General features: G+C 42.3%; 2 protein-coding genes and 1 long non-coding RNA gene across 6 annotated transcripts in view; 1 reads left to right on the top strand and 2 right to left on the bottom strand.

The window, feature by feature from the left end:
• Window positions 1-2,851, bottom strand: part of ABTB1 (ankyrin repeat and BTB domain containing 1) — a 41,652-nt gene extending 38,801 nt beyond the window's left edge. The window contains exon 1 of one of the 2 annotated variants that reach the window (XM_083489362.1): window positions 1,323-2,851. In XM_083489362.1, coding sequence (XP_083345488.1) covers window positions 1,323-1,378 — 56 coding nt within the window. In that variant the 5' untranslated portion in view covers window positions 1,379-2,851. The remainder of the gene's footprint in view (window positions 1-1,322) is intronic. The other variant, XM_083489363.1, reaches the window with a different exon arrangement.
• A 293-nt stretch (window positions 2,852-3,144) lies between these two features.
• LOC310700233 lies at window positions 3,145-6,711 on the top strand. The gene is made up of 2 exons (XR_014522514.1): window positions 3,145-3,267; window positions 3,303-6,711. It is a non-coding gene; the product is annotated as an uncharacterized lncRNA (long non-coding RNA).
• Window positions 6,712-8,734: 2,023 nt separating this feature from the next.
• Window positions 8,735-26,576, bottom strand: part of PODXL2 (podocalyxin like 2) — a 57,304-nt gene continuing 39,462 nt past the window's right edge. For all 3 annotated transcript variants that reach the window (XM_083489312.1, XM_083489313.1, XM_083489314.1), the window contains exons 3-8: window positions 25,594-26,519; window positions 22,210-22,284; window positions 15,565-15,721; window positions 11,394-11,455; window positions 9,415-9,594; window positions 8,735-9,244 (exon numbers count right to left, since the gene is read on the bottom strand). In XM_083489312.1, the coding sequence (XP_083345438.1) occupies window positions 9,035-9,244; window positions 9,415-9,594; window positions 11,394-11,455; window positions 15,565-15,721; window positions 22,210-22,284; window positions 25,594-26,519 (1,610 nt within the window). In that variant the 3' untranslated portion in view covers window positions 8,735-9,034. The remainder of the gene's footprint in view (window positions 9,245-9,414; window positions 9,595-11,393; window positions 11,456-15,564; window positions 15,722-22,209; window positions 22,285-25,593; window positions 26,520-26,576) is intronic.

Raw genomic sequence — 26,576 nt, forward strand, 5'->3', positions numbered from 1 at the left:
TTACTGTCATGTTAACTGTTTTGTCTTTGTAATGATGTGTTTTGTGACAGTGCTTGTATTCTGTTGAGTCACACTGGGCACACGTGTGTGGAAAAGCAGCATAGAGTTTATATTTTACAACATCTTCAGTTTAAAAAAGGAGAAAATGTGTTTATAAAGCCTTAAAATACCATTTGCCTTTTTGTGTGTCTGTTTCTTTTTGGTCCTGCTCTCAGGGGATATCTAAAGTAGTCAGCTGTTTCAGGACAGGAAGCTGAGCTGATAGGCAGAAGAGGCAAAAGTTGTTTTCCTTTTTAAAAACACAGCAAGAACTTGGGGCCTCCCATTAGGGACATGAAGCAACACAGTAGCAGCCATTCTACTGCCAAATATGAGTAGCTTGGGGAGGGAAGTTGGCAAATACAGGCAGGTGAAAAAAATTTCTGCAAAGAATTTTGCTTCCTAACTATTTATCTGCCCCCTAACTTATTCTCTGCCACAATAATCTTCTAATCTAGGACTCAACTTTTAACCAAAACATGCATTTGGAAAGCTTTTTTTAAAAAACAAAAAAATTACCACATATTTGTATGATGGTGTTGCTACTGCTGCAACATGTTAGATCAGGCTGTGACAGTCGTGGGTTCCAACCCACCAGTTGAAGACCAAAGAGCTGCCACACCTAACAGAACTCTTAAGTTATCCAGTCCATGCTTGTTCCCTATTCCCCTCACAGATCTGTGACATTCTCCCTCCAAAATATCCCTGGTTGTGCCCAATATCCTCCATTCTATTTTTTTCCAGCACCAGCCAGTACTCGCCCTATGTCCCACGTTTGCTTTCTAAAAGTAGTGTGTGCCAGAAATCCGCCTTGCCTAGAACTTCGAAGCTCCTATCTGGAAGTCTCTCCTCCCTTTAAGCCTAGATGGGTGGAGAAGGCATTAGCTGGGGTTACCGAAGGCACTTTGTACATGCCCGGAGCCCTCTCACCCAGGTTATTGCTTTCAGGTGTGCAAACAAGCCCAGAAGCTTGTTCTAAATACCTTCCCAGTTTTACTTCTCAAGCAGCACTTTTTGCTGCTGTCTAGAAGAGGCATCTAAACATCCTAAACACACACAACAAACTTCGAGGAAAGATAGGAGAAAAAATAGACGAGTTTACCTTAAGTCCCAGGGCAGCCCCTAAACCTCCACCTGCCACTCAGGTGCTCCCCAAACCGGAACCTCAAGGGACAGCCTCCTATTAAGCTCCCTAGCCCCAGCCTCTGCCAAGGCGCAGCACCGATGGGGGTGTGTGGCCCTCTCCCGGGGGTCCCCCATCCCCCACACCATGGGGGCCTCACCGCACTCGGAAAACATCGCCCTTCTTGCAGCTGGTGAAGAGGTCGCTGGTGTCCATAGCCCGCCGGAAAGCGCCGCATTGACCCGGCCTAGGGGAGCGAAGGCGGCTTCAGCGGGAGCAGGCCCAGGCCCAGGAGGAGGAGCAGGGCAGCCCAGGGCAAGCGGCGCCGGATGTAAACACGGCGCCGGAGAGGCTGCTCCACACCAGCGAGGAGGCCGGCCTCGCTCCCCGCCCTTTCCTGGGGGACCCGGCGGCGCGCAGGCCCGCCCACCTCGCCTGGGTCAGCCTAGAAGACCGGGCAGCGGCTGCGGAAGGCCGGCGTCGTGCGTGTGCACCTTTAATTCCCGCCGCCGCCTGGCAAAGCCTTGGACGGGCGAGCAGCAGCTGCTGCTTCTCCAGGCGCCGCGCGCGCTTCTTCTTCTCCTCTTGCTGCGCCCCGTTTGCACAAGAGCCCGCCTCGCTTCGTTCTGTGATTCGCCCGCGATTAGATGCCGCCACCTCCTCCTTCTCTCCGGTGCCAAGAGCGAGGATTAGCACCGGCGTTTGTGCGTCTGTATATATAGATATTATTTCCAAAAGGGCTTCGTGCTTTTAAAAAGTTCGGGCTCCTCCAGCGCCCCCCATGCCGCCTGCAAATCTGTGGCCCGGAAGCCTCGGTCGGAGCGAGGCTGAAGCGGACAATGACTTTGTCTGCACGCGGAAGGGAGCTTCCTGGTTACTTCTGACGCCGTGTTCTTCGCGTGGTGGCCTCTCTCCAGAGGAATGGAAAAAAAATAAAAATGTCAGGAAACTAGGAGGAATAAAACCCCCAGTGTCTCTCGTTGCAGGGCCGCAAGCAAGTAGGAGAAGCAGAAAAGGGAGGCAGCCATCCATGCGCTTTCCTACTCAAGTTTTTATTGTATGGAAGGAAGACTGTTCGGTTCAATTCTCTTCGTCTCCAAAATAAGAGATGTTGTCGAGCTAGAAAAGATGCGGAAAGGGACGACGGAAGTATTCAAGGAGCTGGAGCAGTTTTTGGGTTTTTTACCACATTATCATTTTCTCTGTTTTTCCAATGCAGGCGCCTCCCCCGCCCCCCCACATTTGGTGAATCCGTGTGCACACAATCCAGAGCTATCTTGTAGTTTCTTGAGAAATACTGCCGCTTGATGTGTTTCCCCTCAAACCAGCTTTAATCCGAAAGGCAATCTTAAAACCGCGTGTACATTTGGGACACCCATTGCCCATTGACAGCTTCACAAATAAGAGTTGTGGAGGCGACGGCTTTGTTGCATTTTAAGCTGCTAATTGCCTGAGACTTTTTAATTTGGTAAAAAACTAGGGTAAGAGGAGGCGTGATAGAGGTGTGTACAATTATTCATAGTAAATAGACGTTTTGCTCCCTCTCATAATTTTAGTTCCTGAGTCGTCCACTGAAGTTAAGTGGTTAAAGCTTCAGGATAGGCAAAAGGAAGTACTACTTCATACAGTGTATGTTAAACTCTGGAACTCACTTCCACAAAAAGTTGAGATGGACAACAATTTGAATGTATTTAAAGAAGGGGTTAGACAAATTCATGGAGAGTGCTAATCAAATGGCTACTAGTCATTGGGGTGTATGGTATCCCCAGGATCAATACCAGCTACTGGGATTGAAGAAGTGTGCATGCACACGGAAGCTTATACCCAGAACAAACTTAGTTTGTCTCTAAGGTGCTACTGGACAATTTTTATTTTGACTGCGTCAGACCAACACAGCTACCTACCTGAATCTGGGATTCAACAGTGAGAGGGCTATTGTGCTCATGCCCCCACACTTGAGTTTCCCATAGGTCCATCCAGGAGGCATTTACTAGCCTTTGTGGTTTTGCAAATAGCACTCGTATATGCTCATAGCTATACATATGCTCATAAGAGTTACCAACTTGTGCTTTTAAAATACCTGTTCAGTACAGAGCCAAAAGCAGGTGAGCTTTGGTGGTAATGGGGCAGAGCCACCTAGTGAGTTTTGGATGGATCAGTTTGCATGGGGTGCTTCAGGCAAGCAGGGACTGGTGGTCTTTCAGTGGTAAGAGTCCTCTGAATTCTATAGAAAATTCCTTTTTTCAAGGCATCTATCTCCAGTTTAGTTAATAAAATAGGTGATGCCACAGTCAAGCTCCCAGTATAAAATAGGAAGATAAAACACTTGTTGTTCTTGGCAAACACTGTGTTTATATTAGTGGCAGAACTCAGTCCTGATATTGAACAGGTTTTTTGTTTGAGTCAAAGTGAGTTCTTTGGTTCAAAGTATACCATGATTGTCTTTTCTGCATGGCAAAACATGACAGGGCAACATAAGATAAACAACCCAGCTTGAGTCACCTTTCTTGCACATGCAGTTGAAGATAGTGTGAGTCATAGAAATGATTTGTTTGGTATACTTAGCATTACAAATGTTAAAACGATAAATTAACAAAAATTCTACTGTCTTCATTAAACAGATCCATTGGTGGAGTGATTTTGATAGTGTAGGGTTTCAATCCTCCATTTTTGAAATGTTAACTTATTCTTATAAGTGTCTGTTCCTGAAGATTCAAACCTGGGGGTGGTGTGGGGGTGCCCCACATGCAATAAAGCAACTTTTGAAAAATGAACTTTTCCGTCTTCACACTTTCCACTTCTCAAAGAATGGCAACACTGAACTTGATTTAAAAGCTAAGCCTACCTTATAATCTAAAGCTGACTCTGTACTGTACGGAACTATATATTGATTTTTTAAACATTTCTCTAAAATTGGGATTTAGTCTAGATTTCTGGTTTACCATGTCCCCTCTAAACTTCACTGCTTGGGCAGAGCTAAAAACTAGCTTAAGTCTCTTATAGAGACTTAACACCCCTAAGATTTAGCCCTAGCACAGAGCTCTTGACTGATTGATTAAATGGGTGGCATTAGTCTGTTTGCTTAATAATTTGTTACCTTGATGCTATCACTGGGGCCAAAATGTTTCATTAGATGGGACTCCCTTGCTAGGTTGTTCCACATTTATAGCCCTGGTTAGCTTCTTCCAGCTGCTAATGCAGCCAATTAGATCAGGAGGTCTTTGTTTGAAGAAACACAACTAATCAAATCCCAGATTCAAACTCTGCTGCACTATGAAGCTGATAGAACAGTTGAGGAAGTTACTTTCTCTCAACCTAATCTACCTCTCACCACTAAAATATCACTCCATATTTCTGGGAGGAAGGACAGGATATAAATTGATAAATAAATGTAATGTTCCCTCAGTTAATTCCAAAACCTGTGTTCAGTATGCCTTACCAAATTTCAACCCTCACCATAACATATGCATCGTGCATGTACAAATATTGCACCCATACAACATAGCAATCTTTTTCTTCAAGCTGAGGCTTAAGTCATTAATACATGCTGGGGAAATGAACACAGGAGATTCTCTATTTTGACCAGAAACTTTATTTCAAAAAGTGCTACTGGTGACTAAGGAACATTTGCTAGCAAGTGAAATGACAGATGATAAAACCATCACATTTTGGAGTATGTAAAATTTCCATCAAAAAAAGAACCCTACTTTTATGTATATTAAGGAAACTTTCCAAATGAAGGTCAACTTTCTCAGTCTCCTTAGAAAAATAAGACTCGGGGATGAGAGGAAGCAATCGTGCAGCGTTTCCCAAATGTTTAAAATTTACCAGTACATTTTATGCTGTGCATGTTTTTTCAGAAATATGTCTCAGTAAGTTCAATTAATTTTATGTGGGTTGTAGGGTTGCAGTCTGTCTTTCTAATGGGATCATCTCAATCAGAATAATTTGATTTATAATTCTTCCCCAACCATTGCAGCTCTCTGCTGCAATCTATCCATCCCACTCTTATCCAGCTAATTCTCAATCCCTCATTTGGGAATCACTGCAGTGATTTGGAGATCCACACTATCCCATTCATATCCTTAATGTAATACAGCAGTGTAGGAGCCAGGATAGTAAGGCTAATAGTAGTATCAGAGGCTTTATCTTCAAAAGCATGTAACAAAAGAACTAGGACAGCAGATTCCTCAGCCTTTATTAGTTTTTTTAGTTGGGAGGAGGGAGTTGTGTTTGGTTTTAGAGAGTGGAAAAGTATGCTTTATTTTAATCAGAGATTCATGAGAAATCAGTGTCCGAGGCAAGTCCTGCTGAGAGACATCTGTGTAGCAATCTGTACTCTTGTCCACTGCTGGAACAATCAGCAGAGAAGCTTCTGCATCAGATGTTGAGTTAGGTAGCCCATAGATATTTTCTGAGTCAGTGGTTCTCAAACTGCAAGGCTGTCACCACACGACCATGCTGAGTTGCCAAGAATTCTCATATCCTCCCTGCATTTCCTTACATATTGACCTAGAATGTCATAACCATGCATCAAGTGAGGGCAGTAGTCCATGAAGCTGAGTGAAGCATCTCTCTTTGTGACTATTTGGCTATATTCAGACGTAATATAAATCCTTTGTAAACCATTATATCAAACCAACACTGGAAGCTGGTTTGCAAACCACAGTTTGTACCAATTGTAATTTGCCCTTATGTCTGAATTCACAAACCACTGACAAATCACTTAAGGACATTGCTCTATGGAGCACTATGGTGAAAGAAGTGAATTTGTGAAGTTTAGAAGCTGAGGGCAGAGTTGTACATTTGGAAGCTGAAACCATAGTGTGGGTTCTTACTTATGCTTAGCATAGATAATTGTGTGGTGTAGTATCTGGACTAAGACTATACAGTCCCTTCATTTATTTTAATGTCTCTCGCTTGTACCCTACATCCAGGGGCTTGGTAATTTCTCATCTCTGTAGGAACACACATCTCCTTGTCTGAAAGTGGTTTACCATCTACAGTACTAGGTGATACAGTCCTCAAAATGGTGGGCTTACAAAGAATTATCTTAGCATGACATTGCATTAAATCAGAAGGTGATTCAAAAAGTTTTGTGAGGTCATTCTAACTGTTTAAAGAGTTTTACCGTCATTCAAAAGCTTGCATACTTCTCACACCAACAAAAGAAGCTGGTCCAGTAAAACATATCTCTAGTAAAAATTAAGGATTGCTCCCTTTCCTCTATTTTTTCTTACGGCGAGTAGTGAAGCCAACAGGATTATTGCTCTATGCTAATTTTTAAATCCATGTGATTAAAGACTCAAGGTCTATCATCACTATTCCCACAAGCTTAATTCTAGATGTCATTGGAAAGTGCTCTGCTGGCTTCCTTTCATCTACTTTGGAGTAGAGTTGGCCTGTAGTTTCATTTCTAACCGTTCCATCTTGAAATCATGGTATTTTGTGTGTTTGAAGGCGGCGCTAGAACAAAACTATTTTTCCTTTAATCCATTTTTCTCAGCCACCACCAGAGGTCAGTGTGGCTCCATGTATATAACAAAGATGAGTACAAACCTAACTCATTGTAGAGAGGAAATAGTGTATGTGTGTGTTAAATCTTAAACAAGTAAAAAACTACAGCCAAAAAGATAATGACTAACTGCTCTCATAAACCCTAAGATAGGACAAAATGGAAGAAGCCATGGAGTAAAATAAATAAATAGGGGAAGATGTAAAAGATCTCTAAAATCCTGAATGAGCTCTGTGCAGCAATATGACTGCATAGAATCCAAACCATGAAAAAGAATAAACATTTAGAGATAGTTTTCCTGGCACATATCTCCCTTGCAGAGAGAAAATGCAATCCTGACATTCACATAAATTGAATATTTTAGTTGGAATTTGGCTAGGGAACTAATACTATTGCCTAACATCTGAACATTTTTAAAAAAAGAATCCTTGCAATACTGTATGTAAGATTTATGCAGTATTTATATGTGAAATTAAACTGTGCTGACAAGATTGCTTTATGTCTTTGGGAGATCAGATTTCAGTGCTCATAGAGAGCTACGGATTGGATGCTAACAGATTTCCATTACAAGTTAATCAGCAATCTCCATTAAATATACATGAATCTTTGTGTGTGATGGTTCTGTTAAAGAGCAAGTATTATTAATGGCAACTCGGTTGAGCCAGACAGGCAATCATAACAAGTTTTTGTGTTGGTCATTTTCCTTTTGAAGTGAGACAAGCCATGAGATGTGTGTAACGGAGTAACATTCTGGAGAAAAGGAAGCAAAAATATATTGAGACCAGCCATCAGCACTGAAAATGGGAGGTTCTGCATATGCAAGTGCTTCTCAAAGAAGCCTGGGGCATTCTAGTTTGCCCAAGGCATGCTAACAAAGCATTCATATGGCAGCCCTTGAGCCTAGTTTTGATCCCAAAGGTATTACTGTACTAAGGTACTAACCTCATTTGTTTAAACTGACCTATTCCTGACATATAGCTGGGTAGATGAAATCAAAATTTACTCCACTGGTACAGAAGAGGACACTTAAGTTTTCCATCTGTTTCATTCAAGGTCAATCAAACAAGACTTGTGCAGCAATCAGCGTAGCTGTTATAGTAAGTGCATTAACTAAAGTAAAGGAGACTTCCCAGCTGGCTTCCCTGCCCACTGCTGCCCCAAAATTCTGATCTCTAATTGCCAGTCCAGAAAACTTGTGAAGGTGATAGCAGGAATTCATTCTGTATTAGAAAAATACTTTTCTGGATTCAGATCAACCAAGCTAGATCAGTTCAGTTTCCACTAGGTTTGGATCCACAAAAGGTGCTGTTTCTGTGAAATGTCATAGTAAGGGAAGGGGCAATGCAATACAGTGGTGCCCCGCAAGACGAATGCCTCGCAAGACGAAAAACCCGCTAGACGAAAGGGTTTTCCGTTTTTCGATGTGCTTCGCAAGACGAATTTCCCTATGGGCTTGCTTCACAAGACGAAAATGTCTTGCGAGTCTTGCGATTTTTTTCGCTTTCCCCCCCATTTTTCTAAGCCGCTAAGCCTTTAATAGCCGCTAAACCGCTAATAGCGCTAATCCGCTAATAGGGTTGCTTCGCAAGACGAAAAAACCGCTAGACGAAGAGACTCGCGGAACAGATTATTTTCGTCTTGCGAGGCACCACTGTATCCTGCTAGCACCTAAAATTAGGGCTCTGTCAGGTATCTGAGCAGAATAGATTTGTTCTGCCTAAATAGCAACCTTACAGAGAAGTTTTTAAAATTACCAGCTCACACAATACATCTGTCAGCCCAGCACTTAACAGTTATGAACCACTTTGCAGCTTGAGTAGAAAATCCTGCTGGTCATTCACTAGAAGGAAAAGTTTCTCATGCTGGGCAACAAGGTAAGTGGTGAATTGCAAGACTGTCTTAATGCATCAAATCCCAAGCCTAGACAAGAAATACGCCGTCTTTCCTTGCTGCCACTGTACCTTTTGAGACAGGTTGTGAACCCACTTTTTCCTGTGCGGAACTGGCCTACTGCCTCTGTGACGAATCCTTCAGTAAACCCCACTCTGGGGCAATGCTAAGCCTTGATACCATTTATTTTTCAAACCTGGCCATCCTCCACTCCTACCAAAGAACTAGAGCAAGTGCATTTAAAAGTGATTAAACATTGGCGCTACTGACAGCAACACACAAACACGCCCCACCCCCCACCCACGCTGCTCAGGGTGGCCCTTCCGACTCCAGGACTGTGATGGTGCCTCAGGACCGTGATGGGCAGATCCATTCCAAACCTGAAAAAATAAGTTCCTGAGGAGCCACCCTCACCAAATGGCCCTTAAGTCAAACAAGAGTGCAATCAGAAACACCCGCCTCCTCTTTTAAAGGTGTGTGTCTTCCTCAAACACATCTCCCTCTTCGCCTGCCCGCTTGTTAATGAGGACATCCCAGCTCTCAGGTCCATTAACAGCTCCCCCACCATTCACACTTGGCTTCTTTTCTTGCATTTCTGATTGGCTGTCGCTGGCTACATCCAAGGTCGGATTGTCATGGCAGCCGTTCTCCACAAACCGTAGCTCCTCCCCATGTGACTGAAAAAGAAATGGGACAAACAAGATGCGAGAGAAAATGTTTATTTATTTATTTATTCAAAAGCTTGACATTTAGGAAGGAAGGTAGGCAAACCAGGAAGCACTTCCTACAATCCTTCTCCATCCTTCGAAGAATAAGAGTTCAAGTCAGATGCCACACTGGGACTCACCATGTTCTTCATTTTGGGCAAGCGCCTCTGCCAGCAGTTGTAAATCAGTCCTGTTATAATGATGATGACACAGATTGAGCCAATAATGACCAGCACCACAAAAAGCTTTCCATAGTCATTATGGGTCTGGCTGGGACGTGACTGGCAACTTGAAGTAGTTGTGTAGTTCTGAATTCCAATCTAAAAACAAAAATAGATGCATTTCCAATCTGTACTCAGGACTTTGTTGCATAAATTGTCTTCTTCAGAGGTAACTTGTTCTAGAAATCTTTAGGCTAATGTTTTAAGTGAATCACTGCAGTAAGATGTGATATTTTATCTCTGAAGATGACTAAGTCAAAATGGATTATGAATACTGCATACCACAATAAACTCAAATCTTTGGTTACTGAAAATAAGACTCTTGGCCTGAGCTCTAGCACAGCGTAGCCCTGGATGGGGACAATGAATGGAGGGCATATGTGTTCGGAGATGGAGGCAGTGTGTTGTAGGAGGAAATTCTGCTAGATTGTGGGCAATCAGGAGTTGATAACAGAAGATGGGGTGCATATTATGTTGGCAAAGAAGGAAGAGGCAGTTCTTCTTTTGATTTCTAAAAACAGGTTCTGAGGCTCAGGTCTGTGAGACAGATCATCCACTGGCGGCTCCTTTTAGCCCCTACCCTCCAATTTTGCTCCCAAAGAAGAGCCTTTCTAATGAGCCATCAGAATTGGCCGCCATGGAATCAAGCAATAAGACTTCTTGCTGAAGGGTTTTGGTGTTCAAAGAAACTGATCAAAGGGGAGCCATTCTTTTTTGAGTCTGCTGCTTATGCATTCCTACAGTGTAGGCAGACACATGTGGATCTCACCTGTAGTGAGTTCTGTGAACTCTGTAGGTAATTTCCAGCTCACAGATATCATTCCACTAGTCTCTGCCTTATACAGTGCAGAAGTAGTATGTCACATTTTCTGAACAATCAGAGCACAATACTGGGGGAAATGAATTCCTCCAGGCAGCAAATCCATTGTTATTGTGATTATTGGGTGGAAAGTTACAGACATCAACTGATAGTGTTTGTGATTAAATTTGTTGCAAGTGGGAGCAAACCTCTTCTCAATGTCTAAAGCATTTTATGAGTCATTTCTTTTAGGGATATTTTTGTTTGTTCTTTCTTCAGTTCTTTTAAAGCTATGTTTATCTACTAACAAGATTCTTTTTTTTAAAAAAAAGATGCAAACAGCAACACAGCTATCCAAATACAGTGAGGTTATTTCACACAAAATATATAGGATATCACTTCGATATCACTAAGAAGTCACTTGGGAGAATATTACACATTGGCTGATGTGATCATGCAGAAAGGCCCTCAGCCAATTTCTAAGTTCTTGTGACGTTGATTAAAATTCTGTAGAGCTTCACATTGTCCATGTAACACGGTAGATTGGGTACAAAGCATGCCGAAGGACAATGTAAGGTCATATTTTCATTTGAACAGAGAATGAGATAAGCTTCCTAGACGACAAAGGCATTTCAGAGATCAAATGTGAACGTTCAGCTGCTCCAAACAAGAAAACTATGAATCCCCGTGCACAGTGAATAGAAGAGATTTATAGGTTCACCATGCCTTCAAAAGACCCCACAGGAACATCTTCAGAAAGCTCCAAGTGATTTTTGGTGTGACAGATGCAGAAAATCATTTCTGCACTTCTCTATGCTTTTCAGCAAGGACAAGCAGGATCTCAAAAGACTATAATGGTAACTTTTAAAAAAGTGCACAGTGTAAAGAGACAATCCACAGAATCAGTCATAGCTAACAGAAATTGGCATTTGATGACTCAGCAGTTACTAGACAGGAAAGAAGGGATTTCTGTACTGAATGCTGAGCTATTGCTTTGCCTATTCCGGGCTCAGAGCCCAGCTAGGCTAGAGCATGGGGCTAATTTTCAAGGTGGGCAATTTAACTGCATTGTCTGCTGTGTGACTGAACATGGTCTTACCTCAGCTAAGCTCCTCCGCATGTCACCTAGTGCCAGGAGAACATCATTTGTTGGGACAACTCCTAGAGGATGAAACACATGGAGGGGGGGGGGATAGAAACATTAGTTCAATGTGCTCTTCTTTAATACACTTGCATTTCTGTAGAAGAAGAATACCTGTATTAAAGAAGAATTTCCTGAGTATATAATAATACAGGATACACCTTTCAGAGCACTAGATCAATTTCAGAACTCAAGAGCATCAGCTACAATGTGTGTAACATAGCTGTCAACTTTCAGTTTTGAAAATAAGGGATCAGCAGCCTCGAAAATCAGGGATCAGCAGCCTCACCTGTCCCGGGGACAGTCTATAGGATATCCAACAATCCGGGATAGCAGTGGGAAGCAGCGGGAAACAGCGCTGGAATAAGGGAATTTCCCGCAAAAAAAGGGAAGGTTGACAGCTATAGTATGTAAGCAGAGACAGATGAAAGAGAGGAATAAAGGAATCCAGAAAGCAGGAAATATAAAATTCTTCCCTCCGCAAATCAGTGCTTCCACTTCAAATCTGATCTGCTGAATCCACTCTTTCCCCACTGATTGTTCCACTGCCAAATCTGACAGTACCTCAACCATAGCTTATGATTCTCAGAAATGTGGGAGGGTATCCCAGTGAAAATGATGGATGGCTTATCAGCTTTGCTTTCTTCCCAGACTGGCAATATCTGTAGTAGTGACCACACAGTGAAATGTCTAGAAAACCATTTGTCAGCTCTTACATGGCTTTCTTGTCAAACATGGTTATTTTCCCAGTCAGTTGGTTATAAGCCAAGGAGAATGTGGACAAGAAGAGGTGTGTGAACTTCATCTCTTTTTCTGCCTCTTTTATACCAACTGATCGTCAATTTGTGGAGGAGATTACTTTAGTTCACAATATTGCTAAGGTCTATGATTTGACACATAGTCCCAGTTCTGGGAGCTGCCAAAATCACCAGTGATTACTAGAGTGGCTAGCCCTTTTTGATTACAGAGAAATGCCCTTACTGAACGATTAATTTACATTCCATTGAAAATTCAATACCAACCGTATATGATTGGAAAAACAAATGGCTTCGTATCAATTGTGCAGAAAGTCATCATTTAATGAGGTAGTTTATTTAACGATGACTGTGATATACTTTTATGATCCTTTTTACCATTGGTAAATGTCTAGACTCAATCTTAGTGATTTGTATTAAAAAATGAAAAGTAAAATACCACATGATGTACTATTGTTTAAAAGTTGCCTCCCCCTTTTGTTTGTTCAATAAATAAATAAATAAATGAAATGAAATGAAATGAAATGAAAAGAAAAACAACAAATCTTCTTAGGCAAACAGATGAGACCATTCCAAGCTGCCCTGAGATAATTATTTTAGAATTCTAGAGATACTGCAACAGTTTTCTATCAAAGTTTTCTGCAGCCACTTTCAGCAGCATAAGGAAAGCCATGCATGTTTCCAGGAAGAAGGTTGCCCAGTTATAGACAAAAATTAACGATGCCTTATGAGGAACGGCTAAGGGAGTTGGGCATGTTTAGCCTGGAGAAGAGGAGGTTAAGGGGTGATATGATAGCCATGTTCAAATATATAAAAGGATGTCACATAGAGGAGGGAGAAAGGTTGTTTTCTGCTGCTCCAGAGAAGCGGACACGGAGCAATGGATCCAAACTACAAGAAAGAAGATTCCACCTAAACATTAGGAAGAACTTCCTGACAGTAAGAGCTGTTCGATAGTGGAATTTGCTGCCAAGGAGTGTGGTGGAGTCTCCTTCTTTGGAGGTCTTTAAGGAGAGGCTTGACAACCATATGTCAGAAGTGCTCTGATGGTGTTTCTTGCTTGGCAGGGGGTTGGACTCGATGGCCCTTGTGGTCTCTTCCAACTCTATGATGCTATGATTAATGGGGATCTAAACAATGCTTCTCTTTCCCCTGAACTGCCTCAAGGCAGGGATGCAGGGACTGTCTTGGCAGCCCAAGGCTAGTGTGTTTCAATATTACTACATATTATTATATATTTCACACAGATCACCTGCTGCATTTTCCTTTTTATGTTTTTATTTTCATGTAGATGTTATGTCTTTAGTATTTGTTGTATGCTGTCTCAAAACGGATGGAATGTTCTAATGAATAAAACAAAATAAACACCATATGTCCTAGAGCATCCTAGGCTTATGGCAGCAAAGGAAGCACATTACTGTGTGTTGTTTCCATAGAGACCAAAGTGGACTGAGAAGCCTCAGGCCAAGAAGCATCGAGACACTTAACAGGGATTCTCAGATTGAGTAGCAGCACTGGTGGCTGCTTGGTCTCTCTCTGTACAAATCTCAAGAAAGGTAGCGCAACAGAGTGACTGAAATATTCTAAGTTGAGTAGCCTTGGAAGTAATCAACTTGGTGGGGGTAGCAAAGCAGAGAAACTCTTCCTCTGCTCACTTAAATGGTTTCACAGAGACCCACCACTGCGACAGTTCCACTGAACCAAGACATTGCATTTGGTGTGGCAGTAATGATGCCAGTTTTATTGAAATGTTGCCCATTGCAAATTTGAAATAATAAAGCATTAAGAATTATACATACATGCACACAGATACAGTGGTACCTCGGGCTACATACGCTTCAGGTTACATATGCTTCAGGTGACAGACTCCGCTAACCCAGAAATAGTGCTTCAGGTTAAGAACTTTGCTTCAGGATGAGAACAGAAATTGTGCTCCAGCGGCACGGCGGCAGCAGGAGGCCCCATTAGCTAAAGTGGTGCTTCAGGTTAAGAACAGCTTCAGGTTAAGAACGGACCTCCGGAACGAATTAAGTACTTAACCCGAGGTACTACTGTACTTGCAGCCGTGTTTCAGTGGGGAAACACTGACATCATGTTCCACTGTTTTGCCCTACTAAAATGTTATGGGGGAGATTATAGAGAAAAAGTGACACGGGACACTGCTTGTGGTGCCACTCATATATTAACCATAACATGTTCCAAACTTGCATACCCAATTGCCACTGCTGTGAGCGCTAGCTATCTTCTCCCTGCTTGGATGCCTACTCGGCGTGAGCCTATCAATATGTCTTTGCAACTGGTTATTTCTTAAAATAAGAAACTTCTGGCAACCACAGCACCATATAACTAAGGGAAGGGTGTTAGCTATCACATTCTAGAATCTGTTTTTGGCTAGCCACCCATAAACTGTTAGTTGTGAGAGTAGGTCATAAAATTGTAGAGTTGGAGGGAGCATGAGAGTCATCTAGTCCAACTTCCTGCAATGCAGGAATTTTTGCCCAACACGGGGCTCGAACCAACGAACTTCAGTCACATGCTCTACCGACTGAGCCAAGGTGATTGCTTTAAGAATTTTAAAACTGTTTTTAAAAGGTTGCTTTTAACTGTTAGAATTTTTATTGTAATTGTCAGGGAACTGACATCGGAGCCAGAGGCGGAGGGAAGGCTCCCAAGTGATGCTGGAGAGGGACCCAGCAGGAAGAGAGGCAGCTCATCAGGTGAGGAAGGAAATCAGCGCAACACCAGGGATAAAGGGGGGAGGATGGGGGAATCGGTGAGAGGGCTCCAGGATTCCTCGCCGGACACCAGCGGGGAGAGCACGGGTCCTCCGCTACCCACACCCTCCCTGCGCAGAAGACTTCCGCGCAGGGAGAGTAGGAGGAGACTTGGCATCAAACAGCTTTTATGCTGGAAAAGGTTTAAGAAACGCCCACTGACAGATTCTGCTAGCGACTGAGGCAGCCACAAAGTGAAGGGCTGTCCAGACAGAAAAGGTTTAGCAAGGCAACATAGCCAGGAGTGGCGGCAACTTACGCACGAGCAACCCCTATATTCATTACAGTAATGTTTTAATACTGACAAATTTACTGCTCTGGGCTTCTTTGGAGGAAAGGTGGTATAAAAACTGAATAAATAATCATTATCAGCATAATAATTTCCTCTCTAAAGAAGTGGTAGCTATTTTAAATGCATCGAGTAGAGTTCAGAAACTTGGATGGAGAGACAAAAGTGTTATCTGTGAATCACAGGTCGCCCTAGGAAAGGAAATAAGAAGCAAACATGGAGGAAGATTGAGAAATAGCACACAAAGATTGGAGCCATCAAAAGTATAGTGAGACATTCTTCAGATCTTTTGTCCTTATATAACAACTTACCATGTTCTCCAGCCAAGGTCATTAGCAGATGTTTGTCGTTCTCATTGGGTTTGCTTAAGGAGATCAACCATTGGCCTTGCAATCCATTTTCATACCTGGAGAAAGCATCATCCACCAGTGCCAGCAACTGAAGGCCCCTCTCCACACGGAAGTCCTCCTGCAAAAAAGGACATTTGTCAGTCTCTTAAACAGAAGCCGGTGCATCCCATTGAATGCAGACACTCCTCCCACCCTACCAAACCTGTCAGCAGGGGGGGGGGGGAGCCTGTGGGTTTGGGTGAAGGTTTTCAGGAAAGGAGACCTAGGTCAGTCTCAATGCCAAGCCTATGGAGGATATTGGATAACAGTAATGACACTTTGCAGACCAAACCACTCCTTTACTACAATTCCCGTTTTCTTCCTGCAAACACCTACTGTTCAAATATTTTCCTCTTGTGCTCCCTAATAATGCCCTCGCGTGGTATGTCCATCTTAGTTGCTGCCATTTTCAAAATGCAGATTTACTTGCAACCCAGTTTCATAGTCCTAATTTCACCAAAAATTCATTTAATTCATTTCATACTATCTGGTTGCATAATCTTGGCTTCCTGTATGAAGAGAATTTATTCACCTTGAAGTCACATTTCAGGTGGCAATATTCCATTTTGATATAAAACCCATTTCTGTAACTGGAAAATTCAAACTCTTTCTTACTTACTTATTAATTTTAGTTTTCCAGTTGCAGAAATGGGTTTTATATCAAAATGGAACATTGTCACCTGAAATGTTGGGGAGAAGGAAAATCACATAGAAAACCAACAACTTTCCTCTTTTAGAAAAAAAAACCCCTTAAAAACTCAGCCCCCACTATAAGGAAAGAAATAGCATCACAGTAAATGTATAAGAATCCAGAGGTGCCTGATGTTTTGTGGTAAACAAGCCGGGGTCAGAAATCACTTGGGTCCTATGTACATCTCCCACCAAGCTCCTTGGAGGAATGGAAAGATACAAAGAGTAATAAAAGTGTTTATAAAAGTCCAGGGGCCTCATCATTCAGCTCAGATTGTAGGTCAAATAGGAATGGTCCTTTTCTACTGACATGATGCACATCGCTTGGCAGCACCTCTCCCACTTCTCCCTTTCTATTCTTGTTCAGTTGCTGTGCCAACCTAAAGGCCACCCAGATTATTAATACGAGCTAGCAGTGCTGGTTGCTATGGCAACCTCAAGCGCTCAGGGCAGGCATAGGCCTAATTGGGAAAGACAAGAAGGAGTCAGGCCTGAGTCACAAAGACCCATCAGCACCGCACCTCACAAGGCGAAGGTTATGGGCGCCAGCTGAGGAAAACTTATGTTGCCACGGCCAGGCAAATAACTTGTCAAAAGGGGAATGGAGAGAGGACATAGGTGTTAAGGCCCCTCAGGGGCAACAAGCTTGGGGCCACACAACTATAACCATAGCATAAATGATGTCTCTCCAAGCAGCCACCCAACAGACCAGAGTTCAGATTAACCATGCAAAGTTCTTTAGCATGAGTCAAAAAATTTTGCATACAGGGAAATAGTCTTTCCATTCACATGAGTTGCACAAAAAGAAACGAGGGGAAAGCACCAGTGCTTTTATACATGTCGAATTATTATTATTATTATTATTATTATTATTATTATTTACATTTCTATGCAACCCTTCACCCAAAGATCACAGGGTGAAACACAAAAATATATAACATAGCAATAAACAAAAACAGTAACCCCCACAGAAAAAGTTTAAAAGGCCTTGGGTTGTTTAATTAGCCAAAGACTTGGGAGAAGAGGAATGCTTTTTGCCTGGCGCCTAAATATATGTAACGAAGGTGCCAGGTAAGCCTCCCTGGGGAGAGCATGCCACGAATGGGGAGCCACTACAGAAAAGGCCCATTTTCATGTTGCTACCCTCCAGACCACTCATGGAGGGGGTCACATGAAGATGGCTCCCAGATGATGATCACAGGGTCCAGGATGGTTCATATGGAGAGAGGCAGTCCTTGAAGTATTGCGTTCCTGAGCCGTTTAAGGATTTATAGGTCAAAACCAGCACTTTTAATTAGGCCCAGAAACAAATTGGCAGCTAGTGCTGTCAGGCCCAGGATATATCAGACAGCATGAGGATGGTGCTAAGCACAGTTATATTCAGATGGCATAATGTATTTAGAAAGTAACTGAACAATTGTTCGATCGGATTTGGTGATCTTTAAAAAGGAATTTCTACTGCCACTAGCTCCCAGCGACGTAGCGTGAGTTGTCAGCACCCGGGGCAAGGCAAGTAATTTGCGCCCCCTAACCCGGGGCAAGGCAAATAATTTGCGCCCCCTAACCTGCCGCCGCTGCCAGCTTCTTCTTGCTGCTGCCTGGTCTGGTCTGGTGTGGTTCTCTCCCGCGCTCAGCGCTGCGCTGGGCGGCCACTGCACTGTCCCTCCCCCAGATAGTCCCTCGCTCTCTCTGCGCAATGCACACCTAGCACCCACCCCCTCCACAGTGGGCGGCGACCCAGCGGCTCGGATCGGATTCGCACAGCCAGCACTGCAGTGAGAGAGAGTGAGTGAGCCAGGTAGGGGCAGAGAGCTGCGAGTGTGAGCGCCGCCCCCAGATGTTGCGCCCGGTGCGGCCGGCCCTCCCTGCACCCCCCACGCTACGCCACTGCTAGCTCCATATGACATGTACTGAAAAGACAGAAATGCTCCATCTTTTAGACACCATCTTGATTTGAAGTTCATTTTGTTTTAGCCAGCAAGCCATGACTCCTTTCAGGTTATTCCATGTCTTTCCACCTCCCCCCCTGGTTTTCCTTTTCTCCCTCCCATCCAGCAGTCAAACAAATTCTGTTTAGCATATTCAGTTCTCCTTGGGCAGTTTTGGGAAGGGGGGCCAACTTCTACTTTTTCTCCACTTTTGCAAACCTTGGGCTTCTCCAAAACCTGCTGCTACCTCTCTCCTGTGTGTATATATGCACTCTAAGAACTGAGCTTTCTATCAGGATTGAGATATGATAACTGAGAAATAAGATATTTCATTTCTACCAAGCAGCTCAAAATTGGCGGCAGCCACAACCTTGGCAGAAAAGGCAGTTTAAACAGGACCCGCACCAATCTATTCAAGCTATTATTCACAACCATGAGAACAAGAACGTCCCTACTTTAAAAAAACCTGAATATAGTCAGAGTTCTGTATATATGACTCAATTCTGTGGCAGGCTGCTAAATATGACATGCAGATTTCTAAGGCCCTTAAACACAGGAGTAGTAGATTGCCAGGGAAAATAAAGCATGTCCACAATAAAATTGAAATAAATTTCTGCTCTAGAGAGGGTTAGATAAGGGGTGTTCTATTTTTAAAATTGTGAAATACAGTTTTGACCTTCTCATTTTCACAATTTTTTAAAGGACTTCCTCACCGCTACTATAAAAAGAGAAAGGTTTCTCATAAACAGCTCCATTACACATTCTTATGAATGGAGATCTTTAACAGAACAGGGACTTTAGATCATCAATTAACTGCAGCTTTATGGGATTGATGGAAGAGTAATGGATTAGAGGAATGTGTCTGGTTAACAGACACTAGATAGTAAACAAGATAACAGGGAAGCAAAAGAGGCACTTAAAGAAGATTTAGTGGCAGCAGGCTGGAACTCTGAACTACTCACACTGGGAATTGTTTGCTTTTATTTCTAGCATCATTGAAGCAACAATAAAGGAATACCTTAACCCTTTGGCGCATAAGTGTGAATGTGTAAAAAAGAACATTATCTGATTTTTCTGTAACTACCAGAGAAAAATAAGCCAGGTTTCTTTCTATAACTATTAGAACAAAATTAGCTAAATCTTAATAAGTTTAATGAGCCAGTTATTACAACCAGCCAAGTAAATGCACATTTTCTCTCTGCGTCTCACTACAGATACCTGGTATCCTTCCATCATGTGAATTTAAAATTATCAGAATGCCTGCAGAAGTTTTCTATTTGTTTTGAATCAACAGCTGATTACTATTTATTTTCTCTAACTAAAACTCTGCAAAAATAGAGCTCTAAGTTAGCATCTCCTTTGTGTTTCAATAGTTTAAATTTATATAAACTTCAAATACTAAACCAGCCCCAAATAGGAGAAACAACTTTAAAATAACAGAAAAGACTAATAACCATATTTTTTCTCCTTCTGGATGGTTCAGGGGGGGAATGTCTGCTTGCTATTATTATTATTATTATTATTATTATTATTATTATTATTATTTTGTTCTTAGTGTTACTGTTGTTTATCATCATCATAGTGTTATTTTAGTAATGTAATTCCAGTGGCTTCTGCCTACGTGTAAGCCCAAACACATAAGTTGCTGGTTTTCATACAGGAGGCGATCCACCTTTATTAATAAAAACTTCACTAGCTGAATAAGCTTGTAGCCCACCTAGCTAATTGCCCACCAATCTAGCAGTTCTGTCAAGTCTTTTAAGATTGTCATCCAAAGCCTTGTTCCAGGTGCTGTCACCATCTGAGGTATGGGAGTTAGTGACTCCTCACCATTAGAATACCCTTCCCAAGGCTTGTCTGTTACCTATGTGACACCTTTTGGGCACAAACATATTTGTTTTCCAAGGCTTTTAAGAATCATTAAAACCTGAAATTTTAAATGGTTTTATCTGAACTGAATTCTTAACTGATATGTCCTTTCCTGTTTTTATTTTGTATGTTTTCATATTATGAATATTGCATTTTATTTTATTTTTAGTATTTGTGAGCTACTGTAGTAATGAAGGTGCAGAATAAAAAACCATAAAAGTAAATAAATAAGCAAAGTAAGTTTAACTTGCTATGCCAGCTCAATCAGCCAGCAGTCGAGTTCATTCACTCACCAGTTATGCTTACCCACCACCACTTAGTCAGTGTCTTGCCTTCTGGTCCACCTATGCCAAGGCATTAAGATGCCAAGGCATTAACATGTCTAGGTACAGATGGAGACTGGAGCAAGGGCCATATATTATTGGTTCATCTGGCTTAGGGTGGCCAGTGTGGTGCCTTCTTTTTAATACTGGACCACGACTCCTCTCATTGGCCATGCTGATGAGGGTTGGAATCCAACAACATAAGGAAGGCACCACATTGGCTACCCCCAGAGCACCGGCACTTCTTTTTTTGCTGACCATGGCAGCCATTTTGTGCTGGCACCCACAACACTTTTATCAGTGTAGAAGTACAGTCACCTCATTTTAAAATAACTTACAAAAGCACTGGTTACCCCGATCCAGATCCTTGGGAACTACTGTATAATAATGGTTAAGTCCAACCGTCCAGTCAGGACTGGTCAAATGTTTTCATGTGTATGTGTGTGAAAACACATGAAGATGAATTATGTCTTGTTTGTGTTTGCATTAAAACAAGAATATGCTTTTGTATGTTGCATGCCATTGTGTACAGGAAATACAAGATAGGTTGCTTGGATTCACATGTGGGCTTATTCCTCTTCTTAATGTTCTGCTGTTGTATAAGAAGACTAAAGGCGAAGACAGAAATTCATTCTATGGGCACATAGAGACAGACAGAAGAAACTGAAGTTGCTGTGCCCTGGAAGTATACTGGCAGCACTGATGAAAGACAGACTTTCTCCCCTCCTGGTCAAAGCATAAGGTAAACCAGTTCTGTGGGTTTTGCAGCAGAGTTCATTTACACAGCATTTATTGGCTAACAGCTGTAGCCCTTCCTCCTGGGAGCTATTTAACAATGTTCTCAAATGGATTGTGCTTTTAAAAAAAGTGCCAGATGAACAGATAATTGTGTGAATTTTCAAGAAGCACCTTTTTTAAAAAGAAAGAAAAGCACAATGTAGGTTTTTAACTGCTCCAGGTAGGGGGTCAGAAGGGACTACAACTGTAAGCCAATCGGCACTGCATGCAGCCAGATCTGCAACTAACTGTACATATATTGTGAAGATGGGAATAATCTGCAGCAACTGTTATTTGCAGGTACATAAGCAGCTTAAAGTTTGGAGTCCTGTGGTTTGGAGATGGTATATCAACTATTCTACACATTATGTTTACTGAAATAAATGTTTGCTTTGCTTGACAAAAGCAGAATCTTACTGCATATTAGCCTAAATTAGTTATCTGGTCATGCCTATCAAATATCTCCTCTGGCAGCATCAGGGTATTCTTTTATACTCCTAGATGTGACATCATTGTAATTACCTAGAAAGACAAGTTGCAGGGTTGCTTCTTACAGAACTTCAAAAAGACATGAGTGCTCCCTCTCAAATCTCAGTTATGTGTCACCTATGAGATGTGAGAAAGCCAAGATCCACGTCTCTGTTTCAGAGACCTCATCAACATCAACATTTCAAAAAGCCTGATCCATGTATTCCCAGAGGGGTGTATTTGCCACTTCCTCAAGGCTGGATCCCATGCTACTCCAATAAGATACAGATGACTATGGCTGCAATCCTATGCACGTTTATTTGGCAACAAAACCCTACTAAGTTAATGGGACTTCCTTCCATGTAAAAATTCACGTGGAGTTGCTAGTATCAATAACTTATTATTCTAGTACTTGTTCACAGTGCTTTGAATGTTGGCCATCTGGATTTAGCTTTAAAGAAAAGAGGACAGAAATGTAGTAAATAATGTTAATAAAAAAGCAAGCCACTCACGCAGTCAATGTTGTCAGACATGTTCAAGATTATGTAATTTTTGCCTGCCAGGTTGCTCCAGTCCTTGCAGGTCACCTGAAAAACACACACAGAGAACTCCATGAATTTAGCAGGAAATTATTTGGGAAGTAGTATAAACCTGTGAACATATGAAACTGCCTTGTGCTTCTAGACCACTTCTCCAACTGGCAGCATAATTCCAAGGTTTCATGCTGAAACCATGAGGCGTCTAAGGCTGTATAACCACTAAACCATTTATAGCACAAAAATGTAGCTTTCCTCAATCCAGAATATTTCATGCTCATTCTCACAATGCTGCTTTCAATCTAGATTGATACTTGCTTGAAAACCTTCCATGCCTTTTCCTCCCAGCACATGTCCCAGGTGAATGAAGAAGTTATTGCGATCTTGGTAAACGGCCACTCACAACATCATTGGGCAGGTGTTGATACACACACACACACACACACACACACACACACACTCCTTGCTTACATCTCTTTTCAAATGGACACACTCTGCAGGGTAATGCTGAATCAATCTGCAATGAAATTTTGTTTTCAGAATAAAACCAGTTTCTCAAGAAGTGCTGCGGGGGGGGGGGGAGGTCAATAGACGTAGATTCAGTGTGGACTATGTGGGGGAAAACAAGTGCTTATTCTCCATTGTTTCTAGAATAAAATGTTGTGTGTACACAGCTTAAGAGTGAAGATAGATGTATGTTTGAACAGGGGCAGGTGTGGCTCCAGTGGGCTGCCAAATAAGCTGCACTCCCCCTTGCCTTCATTTCTGAAGACACTAGTACAGATTATGGATCAAATCTTGGTTGTCCCTTTGTTTTCGCCCTTCCCACACATGCTTCAGTCAAGCTTACCCACGTCTTTCAAGTACCGGCATGTTTATCTGATCAAATGTTTTTTGAGATATTTAAAATGCTTTGGGAAGGAGGTGGGAGGGCTCTAGGACCCTGCCAAAAACTCATGCCGCCTTTCCAAAGCCTGGCGCCTTGTTTATTCGGCTTGGCGCTGGGGGGGGGGGGAGAAGAGTGTTGTAACCAAATTTTGGCATCACTCCCCGTGACAAAGCAGTGAGCAGCCCACAGGTTTCATGTCAAAGTTCTCTTGTGGCCACTTGGTATGAAAAGTTGGACCGCCCTAATCTAGTAGAAGAGGCTACTAGTTTGAAATATAATGGTATTAGCTGACTATTTAAGTGCTCTCTTCAGGATCTCAAAGAATGAGCTAGGTTGCAAGAGCTATAACTAAGTGATAGTGCTGTCCAGGAGGGGTTAGGCATTTCTTCTGCTCCCCTCACCTGGCCGGTATGAGAGATTGACTGATACTGGAGGCAAACACACATCTGCTCTGTGTTGGATCTGTGACCTGGGAGCTTGTGTGAAAACTTAATGGAGAAGCAAGATCTGTTGGGGTGTTAATACTGTGAGACCCTTCATCCTATGCTCAGATTGTATATATGTATAAATAAAGACATATATTCTAAAGGCACCACAGCCTCCACTTCATTCTAAGGAAACCAAACATTAGGTAAAGTGCAGGCACCTCTGGAATCTCTCACCACTCAGAGATTGGGGTAGCATGCAATAATATATTTGACAAGCATTTGCTGGCATATAGGAAAGTAATCTTGTTTCCCAAAATCTTGGCCTAAATTCTGTGTAAAGAATTTTTCCCACGTTCAGCAGCATGCATTAAAAAGAAATGTCTAAAGAACCACCTTCTCCACACAAGCCTGCCTGAATGTTACACTCATCATCAGAGACCTTCTTCAGGTCCCCCTGCCTTGTAACGTTAGGGTTGTGATGACCAGGAAGAGGGACTTCTCAGTCAAAATGCATATTTTTAAAATTCCCTTCCTAGGGAAACTCCCTAGGGCCAAACCTCATGTCCTACCAGCACTGAGTGTGAGTGAAAATTATTTTATTTGTCCCACTTTCCGGAACGTTATCCAGCATCTTTTAACACTCTGGGATTTTTTTTTTAATTGATGCTGCTGGTTTTTAGCTGTATTGTATGAAATGCTTTTAATTTTTCTGCTGTTTTTATCCTATGGTTGCAATTATTGCTTCTGTGGCTATGAGCACCTAGGAGTTTTTTTTAAAGTGAAGGGCAGCTTACAAATATTTAAAATAAATGCTTGCTTGTTAACAGGGAAAATGACATAATTCTTCATGGTCTCCATATAAAAAAAATAAGAGACAAAAGCAGAAAGTTTCCTCTGCTCTCTTGTCACGAACATACACTTTAACTGAAAGACTGGAACTACCTCTTTGGGAAGGAGTATCACTTATTTCTGTAGCGCAACCTATCCTTGGTTGGCTCTACCGAACACAATAAGATGATGAGGCAGTTTGTGCTAATTGCCAGGGTGGCATTCCACCACCACCTCCTTTTCTTTTTTGACAGAGACAAATCTACTCTGCTATTTTCCAGATGGAACTAAATGCTAGGATGCCTTGCCTGATCACAGGAGTGGCCCATTTGAATGAATGCATTCTCACTATGGGGTCCTCAAAGACCCATCCACATATAAAGCTACACACCCATCATAGAGCACTAATTGTTCTTATGCACAACTATGCACTTGAAGGCCACATTGCTCCAGTGGGGAAAACCTCTTCTACACAATACACCACAAGTGACTCATATTCATGGCATTTTCTTATTGTCTACCTTTTAGTACCAACTGACTTTCTCATTTTGCAGATTAGAATATTAGTTTCTGTATAAAAATAATAATACTGCGTGTTCACCAGAATTAATTCCCCTGAAACTAACTTCAAGGTTGAAATACAGCTGTTTGTCAGCATTATTTTTCTAACCTTTAACAATGGAATAAAATATGTTGACAATTACCGCATAGAATTTGTTTCGATGTTTTAAAATGTATTAAAACGCAGCAAATCAAGGTTTATTTCCCACAGCTCAAAGGAAGAGAAAAACATCCCCTCTTGTTTAAATGAGGAGCCTTTTATACCCGAGTACCATTTACTAGATATTGGATGAAACAGGAGTGTATGCTTTATAGAAGAAATCTGAAAAAGATCCAGTTGGATGGAATCAATGAAGAAGAGGGGATGTCTCCTACAATTCAGGAACTAAAAATTCCTGGACTATAAAACCTGGACTCAAGAGCTGTTACTCCTAAACCTCAGCATCTCAGCACGGCTATACTTCTACAGCATTTCAGGTTCATGCCTTTTATGTTGCTGCTTAAAAATTTAAAGGCCATTTCACACTCGTACTAGCATGAAGGAAATTTAAGTAATTGTGTGCAAGTTGTTTGCCCTTGCCTTTGAAACACTGGATTATAACTGAAATATTCAACATGCACACAGACACACACACACACACAAAGGAATATTACCTGTGTCAAACTCCAAGGCACTCCTGTGGACAGCACAGCCATGTGGGCATCTTCAGTTTGCAGTGCAAAGCTCTGTTCTGCTGCAGTAGTTGCTGCAACTGGAAGCTTTGTTCTATTCTGACTGGGAGTAGAAGTGGAAGTAGGAGCTGGGTTATCAGTCCAGTCCCAGAAACCCACTGAAGAGCTGGGGTTTGATGGGCTGCTAGAAGACCTAGAAAACGTTTCAGCAACAAGAGTGCTGTCCCCATGCGATCCTGCTCTTAGAAAATCATCTCCTGTCTTCTCCGCTGTAGACATTTCTGGGGCCACTGTCCCTTCTATGGAATCTCTTTGTCCCATTTCTGCTCCTGCTATGGGCTTTTGCCTCTCCCCTCTTGTGGTTTCCACTTCTTTTACATCAGCTCCCACTGTACCTATTGTTGCTATGGGTTCTCTGAGTTCCCCCCCTCCTCTTACTGTACCTTCTGAAGAAACCTCGACAGGGACCTCTGAGACAAGCTGAGGTCCTTTCGGAGTGGCTGACAAAATGGAGGACAGAGGCAAGAGGCTGGGTCCCATACTGCTCCCTAGATCAAAGCCTGAGGAAACATGTTCAGGAGCAGATTCTTCCTCTTGCCTGTCTGCAGCTGTTTCAGTCACTGGACCCATTCTGCTGGTTGTTGTGGAGAAAAGAATTGAGAACAATGAGTCCTGGCTAGGTGCTTCAGGAAAAGCACCTGGTGTTTGGCTGCTCTGAGGAGGTCCCTTTGATTGGTTTATAGGAAGTAATCCTTCCTCTTCCTCAAGGACACTGGTGGAAGGAGCTTCAGAGTCAGGTTCAAGGGAATCAGATGGATGATGGAGAGTGGATGTTTCCCAAGGATTTTTAGCTTGTGTCCCATTTCGTTTAGGCAGGGCCTTCTGGGAGGCTAGTGGAAAACTGTAATCTAAAGAGAGGAGGAGAAGAGGTTTCATGAACAAACAATCCAGGAAGACTGGGAAAT

This window comes from Podarcis liolepis (assembly GCF_965112155.1).
Source record: "Podarcis liolepis genome assembly, chromosome: 2".
Lineage (NCBI taxonomy): Eukaryota > Metazoa > Chordata > Lepidosauria > Squamata > Lacertidae > Podarcis > Podarcis liolepis.